This window comes from Mustela erminea, chromosome 7 (genome assembly GCF_009829155.1).
Source record: "Mustela erminea isolate mMusErm1 chromosome 7, mMusErm1.Pri, whole genome shotgun sequence".
Classification (NCBI taxonomy): domain Eukaryota; kingdom Metazoa; phylum Chordata; class Mammalia; order Carnivora; family Mustelidae; genus Mustela; species Mustela erminea.
Window position 1 is genome coordinate 103808819 of NC_045620.1, and position 20979 is coordinate 103829797.

Here is a 20979-nt window from a genome sequence, read left to right on the forward strand (position 1 = left end):
TGTGGGCGGGTAGCTGTTAGACTGCAGGCAATAGTAGGTCCCAGCATCTTCAGGCTCCAGGCTGCTGATGGTGAGAGTGAAGTCTGTCCCAGACCCACTGCCGCTGAACCGTGATGGGACCCCAGTTATCAACTTGGATGCCTCATAGATGAGGAGCTTAGGAGCTCTCCCTGGCTCCTGATGATACCAGGCTAACCACTTGTTAATGTTCTGACTGGCCTGGCAGGTGATGGTGACTCTTTCTTTTGGAGCCATGGACAGGACGGCAGGAGACTGGGTCAGGACAATCTCGCCATGAGAGGCTGAAACCACACAAGAAACATCAGCAGAGTCTCATGATATGTACATGGAAGTCACTAATATCTACTTAGGTATGACAGAGAATACTACTTATTATAAAACAAGCCAACTTCATCTGTGGATGAATTCCCAATGAAGAAAGAAAATCAGGGATGGAAAATCATACCCCCACTTTAATCACCTTTGTCTAAATATTCTCACCTGGAACCCAGAGGAGCAGAAGGCCAAGAAGCTGTGATGGAGTCACCATCTTGCTGCTTTCGATGGGTCCAGTGTGTTCATGCCACACACCCAGAGACTCTGGTATAAGACTCTGAAAGGCAGAAACACTTCAAATCTAAGAGGAAGAAGATATGCAAATTATGGGGCATTCATGTTGCTTAAATACTCAAAAAAGCAAGTTTTTCAAAAGAATCTGCCCACCCGGACATTTTCTTCTCTGGGTGTGTTAAGTCCCCCTCTTCTGGCCATGTGGAGGTTTTGAAAATGCTTACCCCATGCTGGGCCAACTACAAGGTCTACCAGCAGGGGGCATGGCATATGATCTAATGCAGTCCTCAGGTGGAATTCCCTTTCACTGCAGTGAAGAGGGGGTCACATCTTCAGTCGTAGACTGGGGATATGTTAACTCCCTGCTCTCTGCTGCAGTGTGTTGTATAAACATCCCCCAGAGCATCCCGCCAGGCCACACTCTATCAATTACATCCTTTTAATTACACACGATGAGCAAGAAATGGTGAGAACTTCACTAACTTGCAAAAACACATGTGCTACAACAGTGGGATGCAAACCACACAAAAATTCATGTGGCACCCCGCCCTGGTGGCTATGTCAGGGGTCCAGGTATCTGAGGAATGCAGGCACATTGTTGTCAAGGTAAAGGACAAATACTTGTATCTTGTACCTCCGACCACTGAGGTTGAAGCACACTACCTAGCTGAGTGTTGAGTGTTGGGACAACACATTCCACACTTGGATAAGCTACACCATTCCGTTTATTAGCAAGTTTTGAAGTCACTAGTTTACAGTGGGTGCAGAGCCAGGAGAGACCCTGTGTCAGGTTTAGGTCATGATGCAAGTGGTCCTATCACGTGGGCCTTATGACCTCTCTTGTCGTTGCGTGGTACATGCATCTGTGCCCAGGAAGGATGGTGTGGATACGCTGGCAAGCCCAGAGGAAGACTCATAGCATAGACTTCTGGGTTCTTTGGCAAGACTTGGCCCTTCTCAAAAACAACCTATTCAGTGTTCAATGAGTAGTTCCTAGCATAGCACAGGCCCTGGTAGACCTGTCCATGGCACATCAATTAACTGTATGACAGAGCTGATTGTCCTAAACCAGAAATGTCAGACACACCAGATTGTAAGAATGGGTGGAGCCCAGCATCTGTCAACTCAGGAAGGAGAAAGTATTTCCTTTAGTATTGGACCCAAGCAGATTCAGCAGGCACTCTTAATTTATGGGACAAGAGTTTCAGATCTCCACAATACTTACCACTCTTGCCAGACACCACTGCACAATCTCCTATCTTCAGTCTCATGAGGCTTTATATTTAATGCATTTTCTTATTTCTGCATTCTTGCTGCTCCAGCCCTGAAGGGAGTGCTTCTCCCCAAATTAGCTAATTCCCAGAGGCAGTAAAAGACTTGCCCAAAGGCATACATTTGAGATGCAAGCCAGACAATCTTGAGTCCAAATCCTTACTCTCTTCCTTTCAGTGAGACCAGCAATCTGTGACATTTCCTTCTACCCAAATACTTCCTGGTTACCAGAGGACAAGGGGCACAGCTATAGTCTGCAGCCTGTTGAAATTTTCAAAGTCTCCAATCTTATGTCTAAGTAGCTTATTGACTTTGCTTCTCCATTACTTCTCATGTAATACACATTAAAAAATACAGGCCAGCATTACTTCCCTCTGTCTGCTCTTCTCACCTCGGTACTGCCTGTGTGGCCATGTAGCATGCTGTATGTTCTGTTCCCCGGGGACTATGCATATAATAAAAATCTCTTACTGCATTATAATAGCTTTCCTGTCTTTGTTTCTTACCATATCTGACTAAAGACACAGAGACTCCCAACCAGCAAATAGCAGAGAGAGGACTCCTGGTTCTGCCCAGTTTCGCGGTATATGTTGATGTAAGTTAAACTGGACACCTCCCGTATCATACCATAATGAAATAAGATGTTTAGTTAGTAGATGTTCAAAGAGCACAAATGGTCATTGACTTAATGTGGCTGGGGAAGTGGTCTGAAGTAAGGACATGGATGCCCTATGGGGTATCTGGCTAGGAAAGGTCTGGAAGGAGGAGAGTGGAAGGATAAAGGAGGGTAGATCAGAGGCAAGAAATTACCCAATCTAAACCAAAAAGAGAAACTACGTTAAAAACAAAACAAAGGAAAACCCCCAAATCAAAACCAGCAACAACAAAACCCACAGTATCTGGGATACATGGGACCAAACCAAAGATCTAACAGTTGTGCCACTGGAATCCTAGAAAGAGTGCGGAGAGAGGATGGAGATGAAAAATATTTTGAATAATTAATTGCTCAAAATTTTTCACATTTAGCAGACCCCCAACAGCATAATCGTGAAGAATATATGTCAAGACACATCGTATTAAAATTTATGAGCACTAAAGAAAAAGGAAAAAATATAGGCTGAAAGAGAAAAATCACACTTATCCAGAGAGGAAAACACCTCGAATGACAAAGGATTTCTATTTAGAAAGCACGGGGGCCAGAAGGAAGTGATGTCAACATTTTTGTTTTCTAGATATAATTGACATATAACATTGTGTAAGTTTACGTTTTACACAATGTGATAATTTGACCCACATTTATATTTTGAAATGGTTACCAACATAAGGAGAGTTAATGGAACTTCACTGTGTATAATCAACCTTTTTGTTGTACTTATTTACTTTTTTGTGGTGAGAACATTGAAGGTTTAGTCTCTTAGTAATCTTCCAGTACAATATAACACTGTTAACTACAGTCACCATGCTGTACATGAGACCATAAATTATTTAATTTTTAAAAAGATTTTATTTATTTATTTGACCGACAGAGATCACAAGTAGGCAGAGAGAGAGACAGGAGGAAGCAGGCTCCCTGCCGAGCAGAGAGCCCGATGTGGGGCTCGATCCCAGGACCCTGAGATCATGACCCAAGCCGAAGGCAGAGGCTTTAACCCACTGATCCACCCAAGCACCCCCAGAAATTATTTTATATGCAGAAGATTGTACCCTGTGATCAAATCTTGCTATTTATCTCACCACCCAGCCCCTGGCAACCACCAATCTATTCTCTGTTTCTATGTATTTGGCTTTTTTAGATTCCACATGGAAGTGATATTATACATAATGTCTTTCTCTGCCTTACTTAATTCACTTAGCATTTTACTTTCAAGTTTCATCCATGTTGTCCCAAATGGCAAGATTCCTTTCCCTTTCATGGCTGAGTAGTATTTCATTGTTTGCGTATACATGTATAACACAGCTTCTTTATCCATTTATCCATCAATGGACACTTAGGTTGTTTCCATATTGTGGCTGTTTTAAATAATGTTTGAATGGACGCAGTGGTCCATATATATTTTCAAATACCCAGAAGTGGAAGAGCTGGATTATAGGGTAGTTCTATTTTTATGTTTCTGAGGAAACTCCATACTGTCTTCCATAGTGGCTGCACCAATTTATATCCCCAATGACAATACCTGGGGGCATGTCTCCTTATCCTCTCCATATCCTCTTTCTCCATATCCTCTATAACCCTTGGCATTTCTGGTTTTTTTTTTTTTTTTGATAAATAGATACTGAATTTTATCAATACTTTTTCTCATGTTGAGACAATCTTGTGATTTTTACCCTTAATTTTGTTAATGTGATATAACATGCTGATTGATTTATGGATATTGAACCATCCCTGCTTCTCTGGAATAAATCCTACTTTTCATGGTGTCTGATCCTTTTAATGTATTGTTGAATTGGGTTTGCTAATATTTTGTGGAGGATTTTTGCATCTATCTTCATCCAGGATATCAGCCTGTAATTTTTTTTCTTGTTACCACTTTTTGGCTTTGGTATCAGGGTAATGCTGGCCTTCTAAAATGAATTTAAGCATTTCTGCTCTTCAATTTTTTTGGAAGTTTGAGACATATAGATAAATTAAATCTCTGAATACTTGGTAGAATTTACCAATCTGTCTGGTCCTGGACTTTTGTTTGTTTGGAGGATTTTTTTTTAAAGATTTTATTTATTTATTTGACAGAGAGAAATCACAAGTAGTCAGAGAGGCAGGCAGAGAGAGAGAGAGAGGGAAGCAGGCTCCCTGCTGAGCAAAGAGCCCGATGCGGGACTCGATCCCAGGACCCTGAGATCATGACCTGAGCCGAAGGCAGCGGCTTAACCCACTGAGCCACTCAGGCGCCCTGTTTGGAGGATTTTTGATTACTGATTTAAAGATGGTATAATTTATGATGAGGAATGGTTTGTGGAAGGCATGTGAACATATACAGCTAGTTCAAATGTATAAGCCATCACTGTGATCAAGTGGCTACAAATATTTTTATTACAGTTTGTGGATATGTTTGTGTAGTATCTGTACATATGTATGTGCCTAGTGATCCTTCCCATTTTCTGCACTCATTCCTGAAGAAGATCATGTTCTCTCTCAGGATAGTAATGAAGTGAAAAATAATTGAATTGAAATCCTTTACATATAGTATATGATTTTTAATGGCTTAAAATTTTAAAAAATGCTTTTGACAATATTAAGAAAATAATGAACTTTTCCCTGGGTAAAGGTTGATATTACCATATTGGCTTGCATTTTTCATGGTTCTCCCTGTTAGAAACAGACCATTTTAAATAATGGTTCTTTTATATTTTCTATGATGAGACTGTACAGGCCAAAAAATAAAATGGTGTTATTTTCAATTTTGTTGAACTTGTTAGGTTGGTAAAGCGTACAAAATCTTTTTTTTTTTCCAATTCTAAGAGTTTTATTTTCATTTATTATTATTATTATTATCATTATCATCATCATTATTAGTTTTTGATGTAGTGTTCAATGATTCATTAGTTGCTTATAACACCTGACGCTCATCATGACACATGTCCTCCTTAATACCCATCACCCAGTTACCCCAACCTCCGACCCCCTTCCCTTCTGTAACCCTCAGTTCTGTTCCCAGAGTCCAGAGTCTCTCATGGTTTTTCTCCCTCTCTGATGACTTCCCATTCAGTTTTCCCTCCCTTCCTCTATGGTCCTCTGTGCTATTTTATACTCCACATATAAGTGAAACATGATAATTGTCTTTCTTGCTTGACTTATTTCACTTAGCATAATCCATTCCAGTTCTATCCATGTTGATACAAGTGATAGGTATTCATCTTTTCTGGTGGCTGAGTAATATTCCATGGTAAAAATGAACCTCATCTTCTTTATCCAATTATCTGTTGAAGGACATCTCATCTCCTTCTACAGTCTAGCTATCATGGACATTGCACTACAAACAATGAGGTGCACCTGCCCTTTCTTTTTACTACATCTGTGTCTTTGTGTAAATACCTAGTAGTTCAATTGCTGAGTTGTAGAGTAGCTCTATTTTTAATGTCTTTAGGAACCTCCATCCTATTTTCCAGAGTAGCTGCACCAGCTTGCATTCCCACCAACAGCGTAAGAGGGTACAAAATCTTTTGGCAAATTTTTAGTTGCAATTACCAGGAACCCCAGCTTGCACTGCATTAAATAGTAAAGGGAATCTGGTTGCTTACGCTAATGAAAAGTCCAGAGTGGAAGGTTTAAAGAAAAGTGATCCTGTCACCTATTATATCAGGAAGATCCAGTTTCTACCTTTCCATTTTGACTTCCATTGCACTAGCTCCATATGAAGGGAAGTTTTAGCATGGATGCCAACAGATCCTGTGTTATATATGTTCCATATACATGGTATTTATTCCTCACATTCTATCAGGAATTCTGAGAGTCTCTCCATGTGGTCCAGCTTCAGTAATGACCATTCTTGACAGATTTCTACAGGCCACTCCAGTCAAGAAGGGGAATTTGGTGAATGGAGAATCCAGGATCCTACATTTCATCCCTGGAATTAAGCTGGAAGCAGAGTACCCAAAGCAAATTGACCAAACAGTAACTGAGAGCCTTGGAAGGAGAAATGGGATAGTTTGGAGGAAATAATATAGATATCCTCTCTTCCATCTGGATCTGATTCTCTGAGGTAAGGATTATAGGAGGAAACAGTAAATGGTTCAAGGACAAGTCACTATAATCTGAGGCACATGAAGAATCAGTGCTTACCTCTTATATTCGATAAACTTCTTTTTTTTTCCAAGAAAAAATGGAAAAAGGTAAAATGAAAGATGGTTCTCCTCACCAGAAAGGAATATTAAACATACAAAAATGCTCTGATAAAACTGGGCCCAGTTTATCTTTATATATAGTGTTAGAGTATTGATTTTTGTCACCAACCTTTGTCTTGGGTAGTTTCATGCTGCAGGGAAATGAGGAATGGAAAGACTATTGTCCGTGATCAAGAGATGATTTGGATACTTGACAATATATGAGACTACAGTTGATTTTATTTTCCCAGAACAAAAGTGTAAACCCAAACAGACATGTTCTCTCTTCCTCTGTCTGTCCATGCTGAAGGATGCGGATACACTAAATGGACCTGGACATCCACTGCCCCATTCATGCTGAGTGATGATGCCACCCAGAGAGGGGACCTCAGAGAGCAGAAGTGACAGCAGAAGAGATGTTATTTGTTTCTTTCTTATCCATCCTTCCCACTGAAAGAAAAGTGCTATGAGGTTTGGTTTGATTTGTTTTATTAATTTTTTTAGAGAGCAAGTAGAGGGAGGAGAGGCAGAGGGATAGGGAGAGAGAAAACATTTTTTTGTTTGTTTGTTTTTGTTTTGTTCTTGATTTTTTTTTTTTGTTTCTGGGAGAGAGACAATCTTTTTTTTTTTTTTTTTTAAGAATTTATGTATTTGATAGAGAGTGAGAGAAGGAGAGAGAGCACAAGCAGGGGGAACAGCAGAGGAAGAGGGGGAAGCAGCCTCCCTGCTCAGCAGGGAGCCTGATGCAGGACTCGATCCCGGGACCCTGAGATCATGATCTGAGCCGAGAGGCAGAGGTTTAACCCACTGAGCCACCCAGGTGCCCGAGGGAAGAAAGACTCTGAGCCCGGCACAGAACCTGATACGGTGTTCCATCTCCCAACCTTGAGATCATGACCTGAACCAAAATCAAGAGTCAGACACTTAGTCAACTGAACCAATCAGGAACCCCTGTTTGATTTGTTTTAAATTCTCTATGCCTAGGAGAGTTTAGGAAGCTGTTCTTTGTGGAATTCTAAAAGGACTGTTGATTTGGAGTCAAGATAAATGAAGAACTGCTCTACAGGGCCTGGAGCTGAAGCTATTTCACCTACTGCCCCTAGGAGGAGCTGTGATGCTACAGGCGGGAAGGATTTGGGCTATTCAGACCCTGGTTGACCTAAAGAGCAGGGACAAGGGTGATTCCTAAGTATGTGGTGACACATTTTCTGAAATCGAGTTTGTGCACAGGGAGCTACCAGAGGTCTGTTTTGGACATATGGAGATGCTTTTAAGTTGTCCAAGAGCAACTTCAAGTATGTGTTTAAAATTCAGAGGAAAGTCTGAGATAGAGATGTAAATGTGTACCTACCCTCTATGCTCATTCTGGTGACATGAGTACATTCCATGCACTCACGCTGTATTTATATCATTTCAGTTAGGTTCTGAAATTATATACTCATGAACACATATATTTTACTACAAAAGTGATTTATGCTTTCAGGTTGACTTTAGCTGGTTTGAAATTGGACAGTTAACAAGAATTTATTAACTGTTTGTTAATAGATATTAACAAGAGTTTACATTTGGGGATTTTGCTACATATTGCTGAGAATCATAGTTTTAAGGTGATTTCTGGGCCTCTTGTAGCATACAATCACATATCCTGGGGTATGGATATTTTGTCTCTTTCTTTCCATTCTCTGATTCACAGCTCAGTGAGCAGGCACTTTCATGCTCTCTGATGTTTTGCATAGGCTCCTCGGGTCTTGGGTTGGCTGCTGAGAGCTATATTAATAGGGTTTCTTGGGGATGGGGTCCAGGAGCATCAAACAGGTGACCAGCAGCACGATGGTGTCACAGCTCCAATTCCTCCTCTTTGTGGCACTGGGCATCTCAGGTGAGAGGCTGAGAGGAGAAAGATCTTTATAAAATTGGCAAATGACTTTACAACATGTTATGAGTAAAACATTTCATTAAAACAGTTTGATTACTTATGAAAAATAAGGAAACCTACATTTTTAGATACATATTTAGTATACTAATGAGACAGTGTATGGCCACTGTCCATTTGTGATTGCAGGTGTGTCTGGGGACATCGTGATGACCCAGTCTCCAGCCTCCCTGAACGGGTCTCCAGGAGAACGCATTGCCATGAACTGCAAGTCTAGCCAGAGTCTTCTATACAGCTCCAACCAGAAGAACTACTTAGCTTGGTACCAGCAGAAACCAGGGCAGGCTCCTAAGCTACTCATCATCTGGGCATCCACCCGGGCATCTGGGGTTCCCGACCGGTTCAGCGGCAGTGGGTCTGGGACAGACTTCACCCTCACCATCAGCAACCTCCAGGCTGAAGATGTGGGGGACTATTACTGCATGCAGTATTATAGCTCTCCGCCCACAGTGCTTCAGCCTCGAACACAAACCTGTTCCCCAGGGCCATGGGGTAAGGGAGGCTTTGCTGAACCAGCTGCTTCCTCCCCGCTCAGCCTTGTTTCTCCCTAAGTTGTAGGATAAGCCTTTGGGGTGAATCATAGAAGAATGTATGAGTCTTAAGGGAAGATTGAGTGGATAAAGCTCTTCTATGTCTCTTGTACCAGGAGGTCATTCTGTGAAGACTGTAATGACTTGCCATGGGCCCTTGTCTACACCATTCAAAATATTTTGGATCACCTGAATCTGAATTGTCCGTACAGATGGGTTTATATTACTGACATGATCATGGCTTCTGCTGCATCTTGCGGAGAAGGGATCAGTGGGCTTCAGAGCAGAATGCTCCCCTGTAACATGACACATCAGCATTCCCTGTAACCCTTTGGCCAGCTGCATAGCTTGCCACCTCAAGACGTGATTACTCACTGGTGTTTTTAAGACTGCTCTTTGCTCAGCTTCTCCTCCTTCTACTTGCCAGAGGCTATTAGAAAGGAAAAATGTAAATAGAAAAATAATATCTCACTGGATCCCAGTTGAAGGCTTGCAAAAACATTTGAGGTCCACTGAGAAAGGGCAGGGTTATGTGAATTTCACAGAAGCTGTGTAGACCTCACAGTGGAGAAGAATTCATGGTTCTGTCTCTGAGAGTAGGACTGGATTTAGGTTCTGGGACTTTGAGGATAACCATCATTTCCTGTTTCTACACTATGAAAACACTTGCATATTCTTCTGGATTATTTGGAATGTTTCTCCCCTCCCCAACAATCTGGGCTCTGCTATGAAGACTTAACCATTCCCATTACACAGATCTCAACCATCCATCAGTGTGGAGGGGAATTGGATGCTTACTGAACATGTAGACATGCTTCATTCTTAAACATCTCAATATCTTAGGCCTTCAACTTAAACCTTTCCTTGGGCTTCATAGCAAGCTGGCTTAACTCCAATCTATTGACTAAAGAGAAACAGTGTGTACAATTATTGTTGTTCTAGATTACTCAGTAAGACTTCAATAGAAGACTCAAAAATTGCATTTGATGTTTCAGTGAAAATATAGCATTTTTCTCCTGTTGGTTGTACAGAAAGTGGATCATCAGCCCATCATGAAGGAACTCATTACTGACAGACTGAGGACATCAGAGCTGATGTGGAAACAGTTTGATCTTACTTTAAGTCATTGACTCAGTAGACTCTGAAATCTACCATTTCTCTGACCCTGTTACTTGTACTGACAGCATTCTATGTGATATTTAAACTTTGGTTCTCTCTTATGAAGTAACCTCCATGGGGCAGTAGATTCTAGGTAAACAGGTCCCCTTGCTCTATTTTGGTTGATTGCACGTTACCTCACAAACATCAACTGAAGTGTGTCTTATCATGCATTATTGTATCTTCCAAACACTAGAGCAGCTCTCTCCCCTGAGCTAGAGGGAAAGCAGCAGCCCAGTAGCTTGAGCGAAGCCCGGCACTACCCCTACTCAGCCCTTCCTATTGTAACTAATGTTGTATGGGGGCACCAGGGGCAACGACCTTTCTCACAGACAAACAGCTGCAAGCTTAGATGTGTGAACTTCCTTTGTATTCTTCACAACTTTCTCTAAAGTAAGCCAGTGTGGCTCCCTTCAGTGTAGATGCAATGGAAAAGTGGATCAGTTGTCACAAAAGAGCCTCCCTGCCCAGCTGGTCTATGGGATTGTGTCCAGGGCTATGACCATGTGGGAGGTGGCTATGACTTTACTGAGAGTACTAAAGAATAACAGAGCTAACCTGCCTATTACTGATGGCTGGTGTGTAGACAGTGTAGGACCTCCAATTCTCTGTGCATACCTGGGGCAGGGCCCTGGGTTGGAAGATGCTTGACAGGTGTCCTGAGTCAAGTCCTGGCTCCTGTTAGTTCCAAAGTTAAGTAGTCAATTTCCCTTTTATTGTTGTTGGAGTTGGTGATGGTTTTCTCTATGTAGAGATCCTGCCAAAGGTTTTGTTTTCTTAGCAAAGAAAATATCATGTTGAATGAAGAAAATAAGTTAAATAAAAGGATATGGCAATAAATCCATTAAGTCTTTTCAACTGAACCCAAAGGACAATTTTCCTGGATTATAATATTTAAACAATCCTAAAAAGACTGTTACTAGTTTTTGTTCTTGACTATTCAGAACAGAATATCTTACCAGTTTATTCTCGGTTGATTTCTTTTACCCTTTTAACCTCTAAGAAATATTTTCAGATATCAGTTATTTTTTTCCCTTCATAGGCAGACTAAATCTAATATCAATGCTATTACTCTGCCCAGTGTCTTTGGGACATGATACTTTTGCTGTAGTAGAACAAGAACTTTCTCAGTTTGAGATTTCGGTGACAAAGTTTTAATGGTGGCAAGTCAGATGCTGGCTGTTCGCTGTGAATGGGAGCCAGTGGAATGACCCCTCCACATGGGAGGGCTTCGAGGGGGACCTGACATTGGTTTCCAGGACTGAACAGATAGAGAGTCCCGGCTTATCCACACTGAGGCAAGTTCCTTGATTAGTGTCTGTTCCCAGCCTTCACCAAGGGTTTCACCCTTTCCAGGTCCTGAGGACATGTCAGGACTTCATATGAAGGTCTTTTACTCAGTGGGGCAGACTTCCTCTCTTCATCAGAACCAGGCCACCCTGGTTCACTCTTTTATACTCCTGCAGCTTTCTCTTCCTGACAATAATCACAACCTGAAATACATTATTGTATTAATTCTAGGGATTAAGAGTGTTCCTGAAATAACCTATATCCTCACAGTAGAAGAGCCCAGGGCACTACCCCACATGGCATCTCAGACAGACTAGAAGGCAAGGATTCAAGAAACTGGCCCCCAAATCCCTTGAGACATGCTTGAGCTATACTTGGAAATTTCTGGTGACCCAAAGTCCCACAGGGTGTTCTGAGAGCAGGTGTCCATATTGGGCACAACCTCAAGCTCTTCAGAGCTGATTTGCATGTTGTGTCATTAGACAAAACCCCAGGCTGCTCTCAACATCCTTAAAGGCATCTTGTCAGGGCCCCCGAAGAGCAGCCTCTAGTCCAGCTCTCTGAGATGGGGTCCGGGACTCCCCTGCTATGGATCCTGCTGCTCTGGGCTCCAGGTGAGAGGGGGGCATACCGAGAAATGGTGGTCAAACTCAACTGTGGCCTCAATGCTTCCAGTGTGTCTGGGCTCCTGGTGGCTGGAATTCAAGCATTTGGCATGGGGTTCCAGTTGCCCAGTTCCCTTCCATTTTCTGGTTCTTCAGAGTGTTGTCCATGACTTTGACTACAAGGTCATCAGTGCTGTGGGCCTCCACTAGGATGCTCTCAGTACGTCTGTCAAATTTGTTGTGTTTCTCATTCCAGGTTGCACTGGGGACATTGTGCTGACCCAGTCTCCAGCCTCTTTGACTGTGTCTCCAGGGCAGAGGGCCACCATCTCTTGTAAGACCAGTCAGAACGTCGGTGACATTTGGGGCATCACACACTATATTACATGGTATCAACAAAAATCAGGACAGCGTCCAAGAATGCTGATTTATAAAGCATCCAGTCAAGCGTCTGGGGTCCCGGCCCGCTTCAGTGGCGGTGGGTCTGGGACTGAATTCAGTCTCACAATTGATCCTGTGGAGGATGGGGATGCTGCCAACTATTACTGCAAACAGAGCAAGGAGACACCTCCCACGGTGCTCTGGGTCTAAACAAAAACCTCCCCAAGTGGCTGCTCAGTCATTTCAATGAGAAAAAAAAAAAAAAAAAAAAAAACAGCCTTCAACTGCCAGAACTGTCAGCTCTCTGTCTTTCAGATACAGCCTGATCTTCTCACATTAATTTGGATTTTTAACTTCTCCTATTTGCTTGAGCTCACACAAAGATCTCTGTAGTTGTTCAGCAACTTAAGAATTGTGATGTGGTGGGGCACCTGGTGGCTCAGTGGGTTAAAACCTCTGCCTTCATTCAGCTCAGGTCATGATCCCAGGGTCCTGGGATCGAGCCCCGCATCAGGCTCTCTGGATCACTCAGATCCGAGTGATGTAGAGAATTGTGATGTAGTTACTTTTCATTTTTTGATGAAGATTTTTCTATCTTTGTGTCTCTTTTTTTAAAAGAAAATCCTCTCATTTTGAAGGAACAAGAATAGGAAGGGTTAGTTAAAGCCTCAACATAAACAAGGGGAAGAAGTGACAATGGGACAACTTCAAAATGACTAAAAAAGAAATCATATGCCTAGAGTTCACTTCTCAGCAAAGCTTTAAATTAACTCCTCCCAGAGTTAATGTAAAGTCAAGACCATTTGGAAATCCATATCTCTAGACATGGGGCCTTTATTCACTAATACTTTAAGAAATTTTTATTACTAATCTTTAAGAATCGATGACCAACAATGGGAGAATTGTTTCAGGAGACAAGCAGTGAGTCTATTACTCATCCTTGGGGATCAGGGAAGATATTTCCATCCATGGTTCCTCATGGTCCCTTCATGGTATCTCCTCACTGCACACAGGGATAGATTCAATTTTGTTATGAGACTAAAGAATACCTTTCAGCACTTTGCCTTGACCAAATCCTTGCATAAAATCTCTTGCTTCTAGTATTCTCACTTACTCTTTCATAGTTGATATATAACTTTTTGAAAACTATTCTCTAACAGTCACAGATAAAAATGTGACTTCTAGCTAAATATCCCAGAATATTGTTCATCTTGTGACTAAAAAGATCATTACTTAATCTGTAGTTATTTAATGAGCCCCATTCTTGCTTCTCAGTGCCAGGATCCTTTTAAAAGGAGAATGAGTTCGAGGGCTAGATAACTTGCTATGCTAATAACTCAATAGCTAAGCGTCCTTCAGTACCAGAGAGAAAGGTCTATTTTGCTGAACCTTGCTGGTGGGTTCTCTTCTCTGGATGGAACCAGTGCCTGTCTTATGTGGAAAGCCACACTGAGGATATCTGGATTCCAAGTCACCCACTGGGAAGCTAGTTTTCCCAGGGTCTTGAGGGTTCAGAGGTGTTTGAAGAGAACTCAGTGGATGGGCACGGTCTCAGTTGAGCAACTGCCGAGAAAAGAGGAGGGAGATCTGTGGGTTTGGGATTTTCAGATAGAAATTAAGTGACTCCTTCCTTAACAGATTCTTATTGCTATGGAAATTCACTTCACATAACAGGTCCGTGGAGTTTTCCTTGCTAACAAGTTCAAAGTAAGCCTGTCTGGACAGGGACATTTTGTATGCACATTTTGTAAAAGCTCAGAGAATATCCTCTTAAGTATACCCACTTGACTTATACAAAGAAGTGGATGGCATATGTGGACTTATAAGATAGGACCTCCTCACCTACACTCAGATGATTTGCATCTCTTTTGCTCTGAAACCACAAAATTCTCAGAATTGTTTTTAAGAAGTGTTCTCAGGAGAAATGTGTGTTTATCCTATGAGAGAACTCAGCCAACAATAGATTTTCAGGCTCCAGACCTTGTTCTTCTGATTGAGAGAAAGTATCTTCTGAGGGGACCTGGCAAAAATTTCGGGAACTTTCTTGTCAGGGACTGGGCCTTCACAGAAGAGGCCATCACTTGTTCAGGTCAAATGGGAAGTACCTGGGGAATCTGGGAGAGGAGGTTCCTCTCAATATACTCACCACTAACTCTCTTCATGAACTTGGGATATTTATGACCCTTTCTGAGTCTCAGCTTCATCCTGGTAAATTGTGTGCAAGTGAACAATGTGTCCTCTACTTCTCTTTAATATCTGACATTTCATGGGGGGAGGCAAAAGAGAGTCTGAGAGCCCATTCAGTTCTCTAGGACCTGAATGAAATAAAATGCTAATCCTCACAAGCTCCTTTTTCAGGTGGCAAATGGAACAGAGAAAGCTGCAAAAGATGTGTCTCCATGATTCTGAAGGAAGAAGCTGGTGAGGTCTGTGGTAGAGACTGGATTACTGTGGTTCTCACTGGAGCCTTGCTGACCAGAGCAAACTGGAGCATCCTCCATTCCAGGCTGCATATGGAAACAGTAACGTCTATTTAGATCCACTGGCACTGAATTGGGCTGGAATGCCAATGGCCCTGGTGGTTGCACCAAGGATGAGGACCCTGGAAGTCTGTCCAGGTTTCTATTGGTAGCAGGCTAGTTGGTTACCAACACTGACTCACTCTGCAGGTAAGTAAGTCATTGTCTGACTCCTCTGCAGACAATGAAAGGGAGGCTACATCCTCATGATTTCTTTCATGGTTTCTTTGAAACATGAAAGGTGTGCCTATAATCCGGATTTTAACTGTTATCTTCCTGACAGTGCTAGGATGATTGTTCTATATTGAGTTTTTTTTTAAGATTTTATTTATGTATTTGAGAGAGAGAGCATGAGTGGATGAGAAAGGCTAAGAGAGAGGAAGAGGAACAAGTAGGCTCTCCGTTGAGTAGGGAACCCAAATTGGATCTCTCTCCCAGAGTCCAGGGATCATGACCTGAGATGAAGGCAATTTTAACTGACTGAGTCACCCGGGTGCACCTTTAATGAGCTTCTATGATTGTGCTGACTGAGCAAAAGTCACAGGACTCAACAACACAGACAAAGTTTTCACTACATCCCATGTTCCTCTCACCTTGGAGCGAGAGTAACAGGAAGCAGATAAACTGAGCTGGGACTTCCAGGGTTCACTTTGTGTCCTAAGTAAGCCTGGTCTCCCTGAAAGCACCAACCCAGGCATTGATATGGACTCTGGACAGCAGAGTGGGATGGAGCAACATGAGCAGCAGCTGTGGAGGGACACCTGGGCTTCCAGGTGCAAAGACCATTCACCTTTTCTTCTTTACTCTTGAGCAACACATCTCCAGGTGGTCAAATCAGATGTCATGGGCTCAGCCTGAGGAAGAAATATTTCTCCTGTGCTCACAGAATCGAATCCCTTGAGTCCTCCTGACTCACCCGTCACCTACACTTGGTGAGATGGCATTTGGTGCAAGTCTATGGAAAAGAAAATAGAATCATGTGCTTACATTTCCCCCCATCTAGTGGTAACATGCCTACACAACTCCCTTGTTCCATGATTAGGTCAGGTTGGATGAAAAATTCCAATGAGAAGAAATCTACTTCCAGACGCAACTTTCCTTTACTTGTTAGACATTTTTCTTGAAGACCCTGAAGTTGCTCCATTCTTTGTAAGGATTAGTAAAAAACCGCACTGAACTGGAACCAACTATGTGAATGGAGAGACAACCACAAATGCAGAGGTGAGGAGGACCCCGGTATTGACTCTCAGATCGCAGATACAATTTCCCTGAAGATGGAGGTGGTGCTGCCATCCAGCACTTGGGTTACATCATCTGGCTCTGATTCTCATTTCCTATAAGTCTGGGGGTTTCCTTAGAGCAGTTATACTCCTTGATTTCTCAGCTTTTCACTTCCTTTCAAAGAAAAAGCTTTATTAATGTGACTCTAAGTTCTATACAGATCTTTTCAGTTTGTTCATGTATTTTGTTTTTTAGATTCCATGTACAAGTAAAGCATATGGTATTTCTCTTTGTCTGACTTGTTTCACTTAGCATAATACCCTTTAAGTCCATCCACGTTGTCACAAATGGTAAAATCTGATTCTTTTTTATGGCTGAGTAATATTCCATTGTATATACACCACATTTTCCTTACCCATTCATCTATTGATGGACACTTAGGTTGTTTCTATATCTTGGTAATTATAAATCATACTGCAATAAACATAGGGGTACATAATATCTTTTTAAATTAGTATTTTTTAAAGATTTTATTTATTTATTTGACAGAGTTCACAAGTTGGCAGAGAGACAGGGAGAAGCAGGCTCCCTGCTGAGCAGAAAGTCCGATGTGGGGCTCAATCCCAGGACCCTGGGAATCATGACCTGAGCTGAAGGTAGAGGCTTTAACCCACTGAGCCACCCAGGTATCCCTAAATTAGTATTTTTGAAAATAGTAAATCTTATAAAAATTCTTTCTTCATTACAAAAAGGCTTTGAAATTTTCCTTTCCACTTATATATAGAAACCATAATATTCCCAATTCTAAAAAAAGAATCTCTGTCTCCTGCACGATAAGGAATCATGCTGTGGCCTGGACAGTGAAACTGACCAGGAGTTGACACAAGTAATAAGATTTGGTAAAAAGGTACAAGGCGATCATGTGGGGGAACAGAGCAGTCTCTGTGAGTCTCTATATTTGACCATCATCACTGAATGAGGAAGGACTTATGCAGGTTGGTTTTACTGAAGATTGCCTCAGTTGTCAGAGGATGTTAGTTTGTGTTCAATAAAATGGAAGGCTAGTGTGTAATATGTCTGAGATCCAGATAGTCTTGGTGTAACTATTTGATCTGTTCTCCTGGAATCAGAGTTTATGAGAGGGAGAGACAGAGAGAGTGGGGTGGGGAGGGGCAGAGAGCCTCTATGTGGGGCTCAACCTCATGACCCTGAGGTCATGACCCTGAGAACACAATCCTGAGATCATGACCTAAGCCGAACCAAGAGCTGATGCTTAACAGACTGGGCCACCGAGGCACCCCAACAATGTGATACTCTTATACTTTGACTCGTAGACTTTATCAGCCACAGAGTCTAACCCACACTGTTTCGGCCAACACTGGAGACACACAGAGGCCTGTTCCTTGATGGGCCCACCTGGAACTTCTCTCTAATTAGAAGGAAGACTTTCTCCTTGCATGAGTACTGAGATCAAGCCATTCAGCCAGAATGAGCTTCCCCAACTGCAGGTCACTGGAGTAATTTCCTGAGCTCTGAGACCCCTGTGACCCAAGTTGGTCAACCTTCCTAAATAACTGTACTCACTAGAGGATATACCCAGTAAGTGAAACTTGGGTCAAACAAGACATAAAAGGAGAAATTAGATACTTTTTTAAACCAAAAGAAAACATGGTGTATCAAAATTTCAAAATTTGTAGGTTGCAAGAAGCAGTGAGTCTTCAAACTCATCCATTGCCCAGAGCTCCCCAATCTTTTCCTCTTACACTGACTGAGATGATCTGCTGTGTCTGCTTCCCAGGCAAACAACACATGTGGGCAGCTGGGCCATGACAAGCAGGGAGTTTGTGTTTGGGGCTGAACCACTGTGGGAGGAACATATATACTTTGCCCGAAGTAATAAACCCCCACATTTTCAGCCTCTACCCTGCTGATTCTCAGGCTGAAATCTGTCCCTGACCTGCTGTCACTGAACCTGTCTGGGACCCCAGTGAAATGGTTGGAAGCCTCATAGATCAGGGACTGTGGGGACTGGCCTGGCTTCTGCAAGTACCAATTTAAATAGGATTTTCTATTGCTGTGCAGGAGGCTCTGACTGGCCCTGCAGGAGATGGAGGCCAGTTCTCCAGGGGTGACCAGCAACGAGAGTGGGGTCTGAGTCAGCACGACCTCCCCGTGGATCCTAAAGTAAAGAGAGAATTGTAGGATTACATGCCAACATTATGAGTCATTTTCAAAATTTTACTTGGTAATTATTTCAGGCTACATCACTTTCTTGTAACTTTTTAAAAAAGGTTTTGTTTATTTATATGACAGAGAGAGAGCATGAGTGGGGGTCAGTGGCAGAGGGAGAGGGAGCAGCAGACTGCCCTCTGAACAGAGAGCCTGATTTGGGGCTCCATCCCAGGACCCTGAGATCATGACCTAAGCCAAAGGCAGAAGCTTAACTGACTGTGCCATGCAGGTACACCACACTTTGTGATATTTATTAATAACTCCAAATATTCAATTTTAAAAAAGAACCTAAGATTTGCAGCAGACAAAGTCGAGTCTAAAAGTTGCCTGCCTCACCCCCTTTTCTCTATGTCATAGTCTTACCACAACATGGATCTTTGTTCTTTCTGAAACGTTCCTTGCTCTCCGGGATCTAAACATCACATGCCCCTTCCCAGAGGGTAAGAGGTAGGCTTCTAGCTCTTGGCCATAATAGACATGGAGAGCAGGAGTGTCCGTAGTGTGACCCTCCCTGACCCACTCTGCTTTCTCATCTGCCCTCTGTCCTTACCTGGGACCCAGAGCATCAGCAGCCCCAGGAGCTAAAAAGGGAACCTCGTTTTTGGAAGTTTATCTGATGAGTCCTGACCAAGACTGGTCTTTTATCTCAGTTGCAAAGATTTTATCTGAGCCTTTGTATCTTAGTCCTCCCTTAGGGAACAATATGCAAATCTCCTGGTGGCTACAGCCACTGGGTGAGAGCCAGTAAGAGGGGGGGGGGTCCCCAGGGGAGCAGAGTAATATAAAATGTCTGTGTTCAAAGGAAAACCCAGAGAGCTAAGGTCTATGCTGCTTGAAGAGTAAAGGCACACAGTTCGACGTTTCCTTCTTTTCCTCAACCGATGTTCTATGTCTCTAGAACATTCCCAGTCACATTTATACTTCTTAATAAGGTTGAGTTCCATAAATAGTTGGTGACTCTTAATCTTTCTCACATTTATTTAAACAAATCTAGGTTTGTCTTTTTGTTTTAAATTGTGGTAAAAGTAGTGCCAAGGAAAGGGCAGAAATCTTAATTGTGCGTCTAAGTTTTACATAAATTCACAGTCCATATTGAAGTGTAGAATATTTCAAATTCTCCAGATGCCTCTCTCCTCCGAGTCCAAACCAACTCCCCGCTAACCCAACCGAGGTAACTATTATTTTGACATGTTTCACAATACTTTGGACTTTCTTGGACTTCAGCTTCATATAAGTCACACAAGCATCCTTTGTGGGTTTTTTTTATTCTTTTTTCAGTTTATTTTTATCATATGTATGTATGTATGTATTATGTTCAGTTAGTCACTGTATAGTAATCATTAGTTTTTGATGTGATGTTCAATGGTTCATTAGTTACATATAACATCCTTTTGTTTCCATCCTCTTTCTAGTTTCCTTATGATTTTTGAGTGCTTCCTTTCTTCTTGTGTATTTGAGTTAGCTCCTTCTGTCACTTCTTTGAGTCTGAAGGATTTCCTTTTATGGTTTTTGTTTGCATATCTGCCAGTAATGACTTCTCTTCATTTTTGCTTCTCAGGGGATATTGTTACTTTTCCTTTATTTCTGAAGGATAGTTTTGTGGTTATAAAACTCTTTGTGGATTTTTCTTTTCTCTTGCAGCACTTTAAATCTGTCACTGTTTGTGGTCCCTACCAGTCCCGGTGAAAAGATAGCCAATGTGTTATTGTTTCCCTTAAAAAATGAGTTGGGTTTTTTTCTTGTCACTTTCAAGATTTTCTCTTTGTCTTTGATCATTTTTACTCTACTGTGTGTAATGTGAATCTCATTGTGTTTCTCTTGAACAGATTTCCTTGAGTTTCTTTGTTCTATAGATTAATTATGTTCCATTATGTGTGACATTTCCCCCAATATTCTGCCAATATTTTAAATATTTTGTTTATTTATTTGAGAGAGGGAGAGAGAGACAGAGCACAAGCAGGGGGAGGTGCAGAAGGGGATGGAAAAGCAGACTCCCTAATACGCAGGTGGCTGGGTATGGATGAGGGGCTGGATCCCAGAACCTCAGGGTCTGAGCTAAAGGCAGCTGCTTAACCAACTGAGTCACCTAGGCATTCCTATTCTGCCAGTATTTTAATATTTTATGTTTAAATTACCGGATTTGCTGAAGGATCTTGCTCCAATCCACACCCCACCTGAAGTCCAGTTTTTCCTGGCAGTAACCTGTTAGTTTTTGTCACCATCCTTATGTTGTTAAGTGACAGATCAATTGAACTGGGGACAGAAGTGAGCATTCATGGGTAAAAAGACACAAACTCTACTTCCTTACTCTAAGCTCTAGTTCTTTTTCAAGAATGAGCACTGCTCCATTTATTTTGTTCTTATGGCAATTTCCTAAAATAAAGAACTGAAATAGATTTTGATGATTTTTCCAGTTGTGTACAGTGCTTGTTTCTTGTTTGTTTTTGCAG

At 42.0% G+C, this 20979-nt stretch overlaps 2 gene segments (V, D, J or C); both read left to right on the plus strand.

Moving 5' to 3' along the window:
- Positions 1-8429: 8429 nt before the first annotated feature.
- On the plus strand, positions 8430-9157 carry LOC116596443. The segment is given in 2 exon segments: positions 8430-8539; positions 8723-9157. Coding segments are annotated over 2 exon segments (510 nt in total).
- A 2871-nt stretch (positions 9158-12028) lies between these two features.
- LOC116596452 lies at positions 12029-12807 on the plus strand. The segment is given in 2 exon segments: positions 12029-12185; positions 12433-12807. Coding segments are annotated over 2 exon segments (384 nt in total).
- The last annotated feature ends 8172 nt before the right edge of the window (positions 12808-20979 follow it).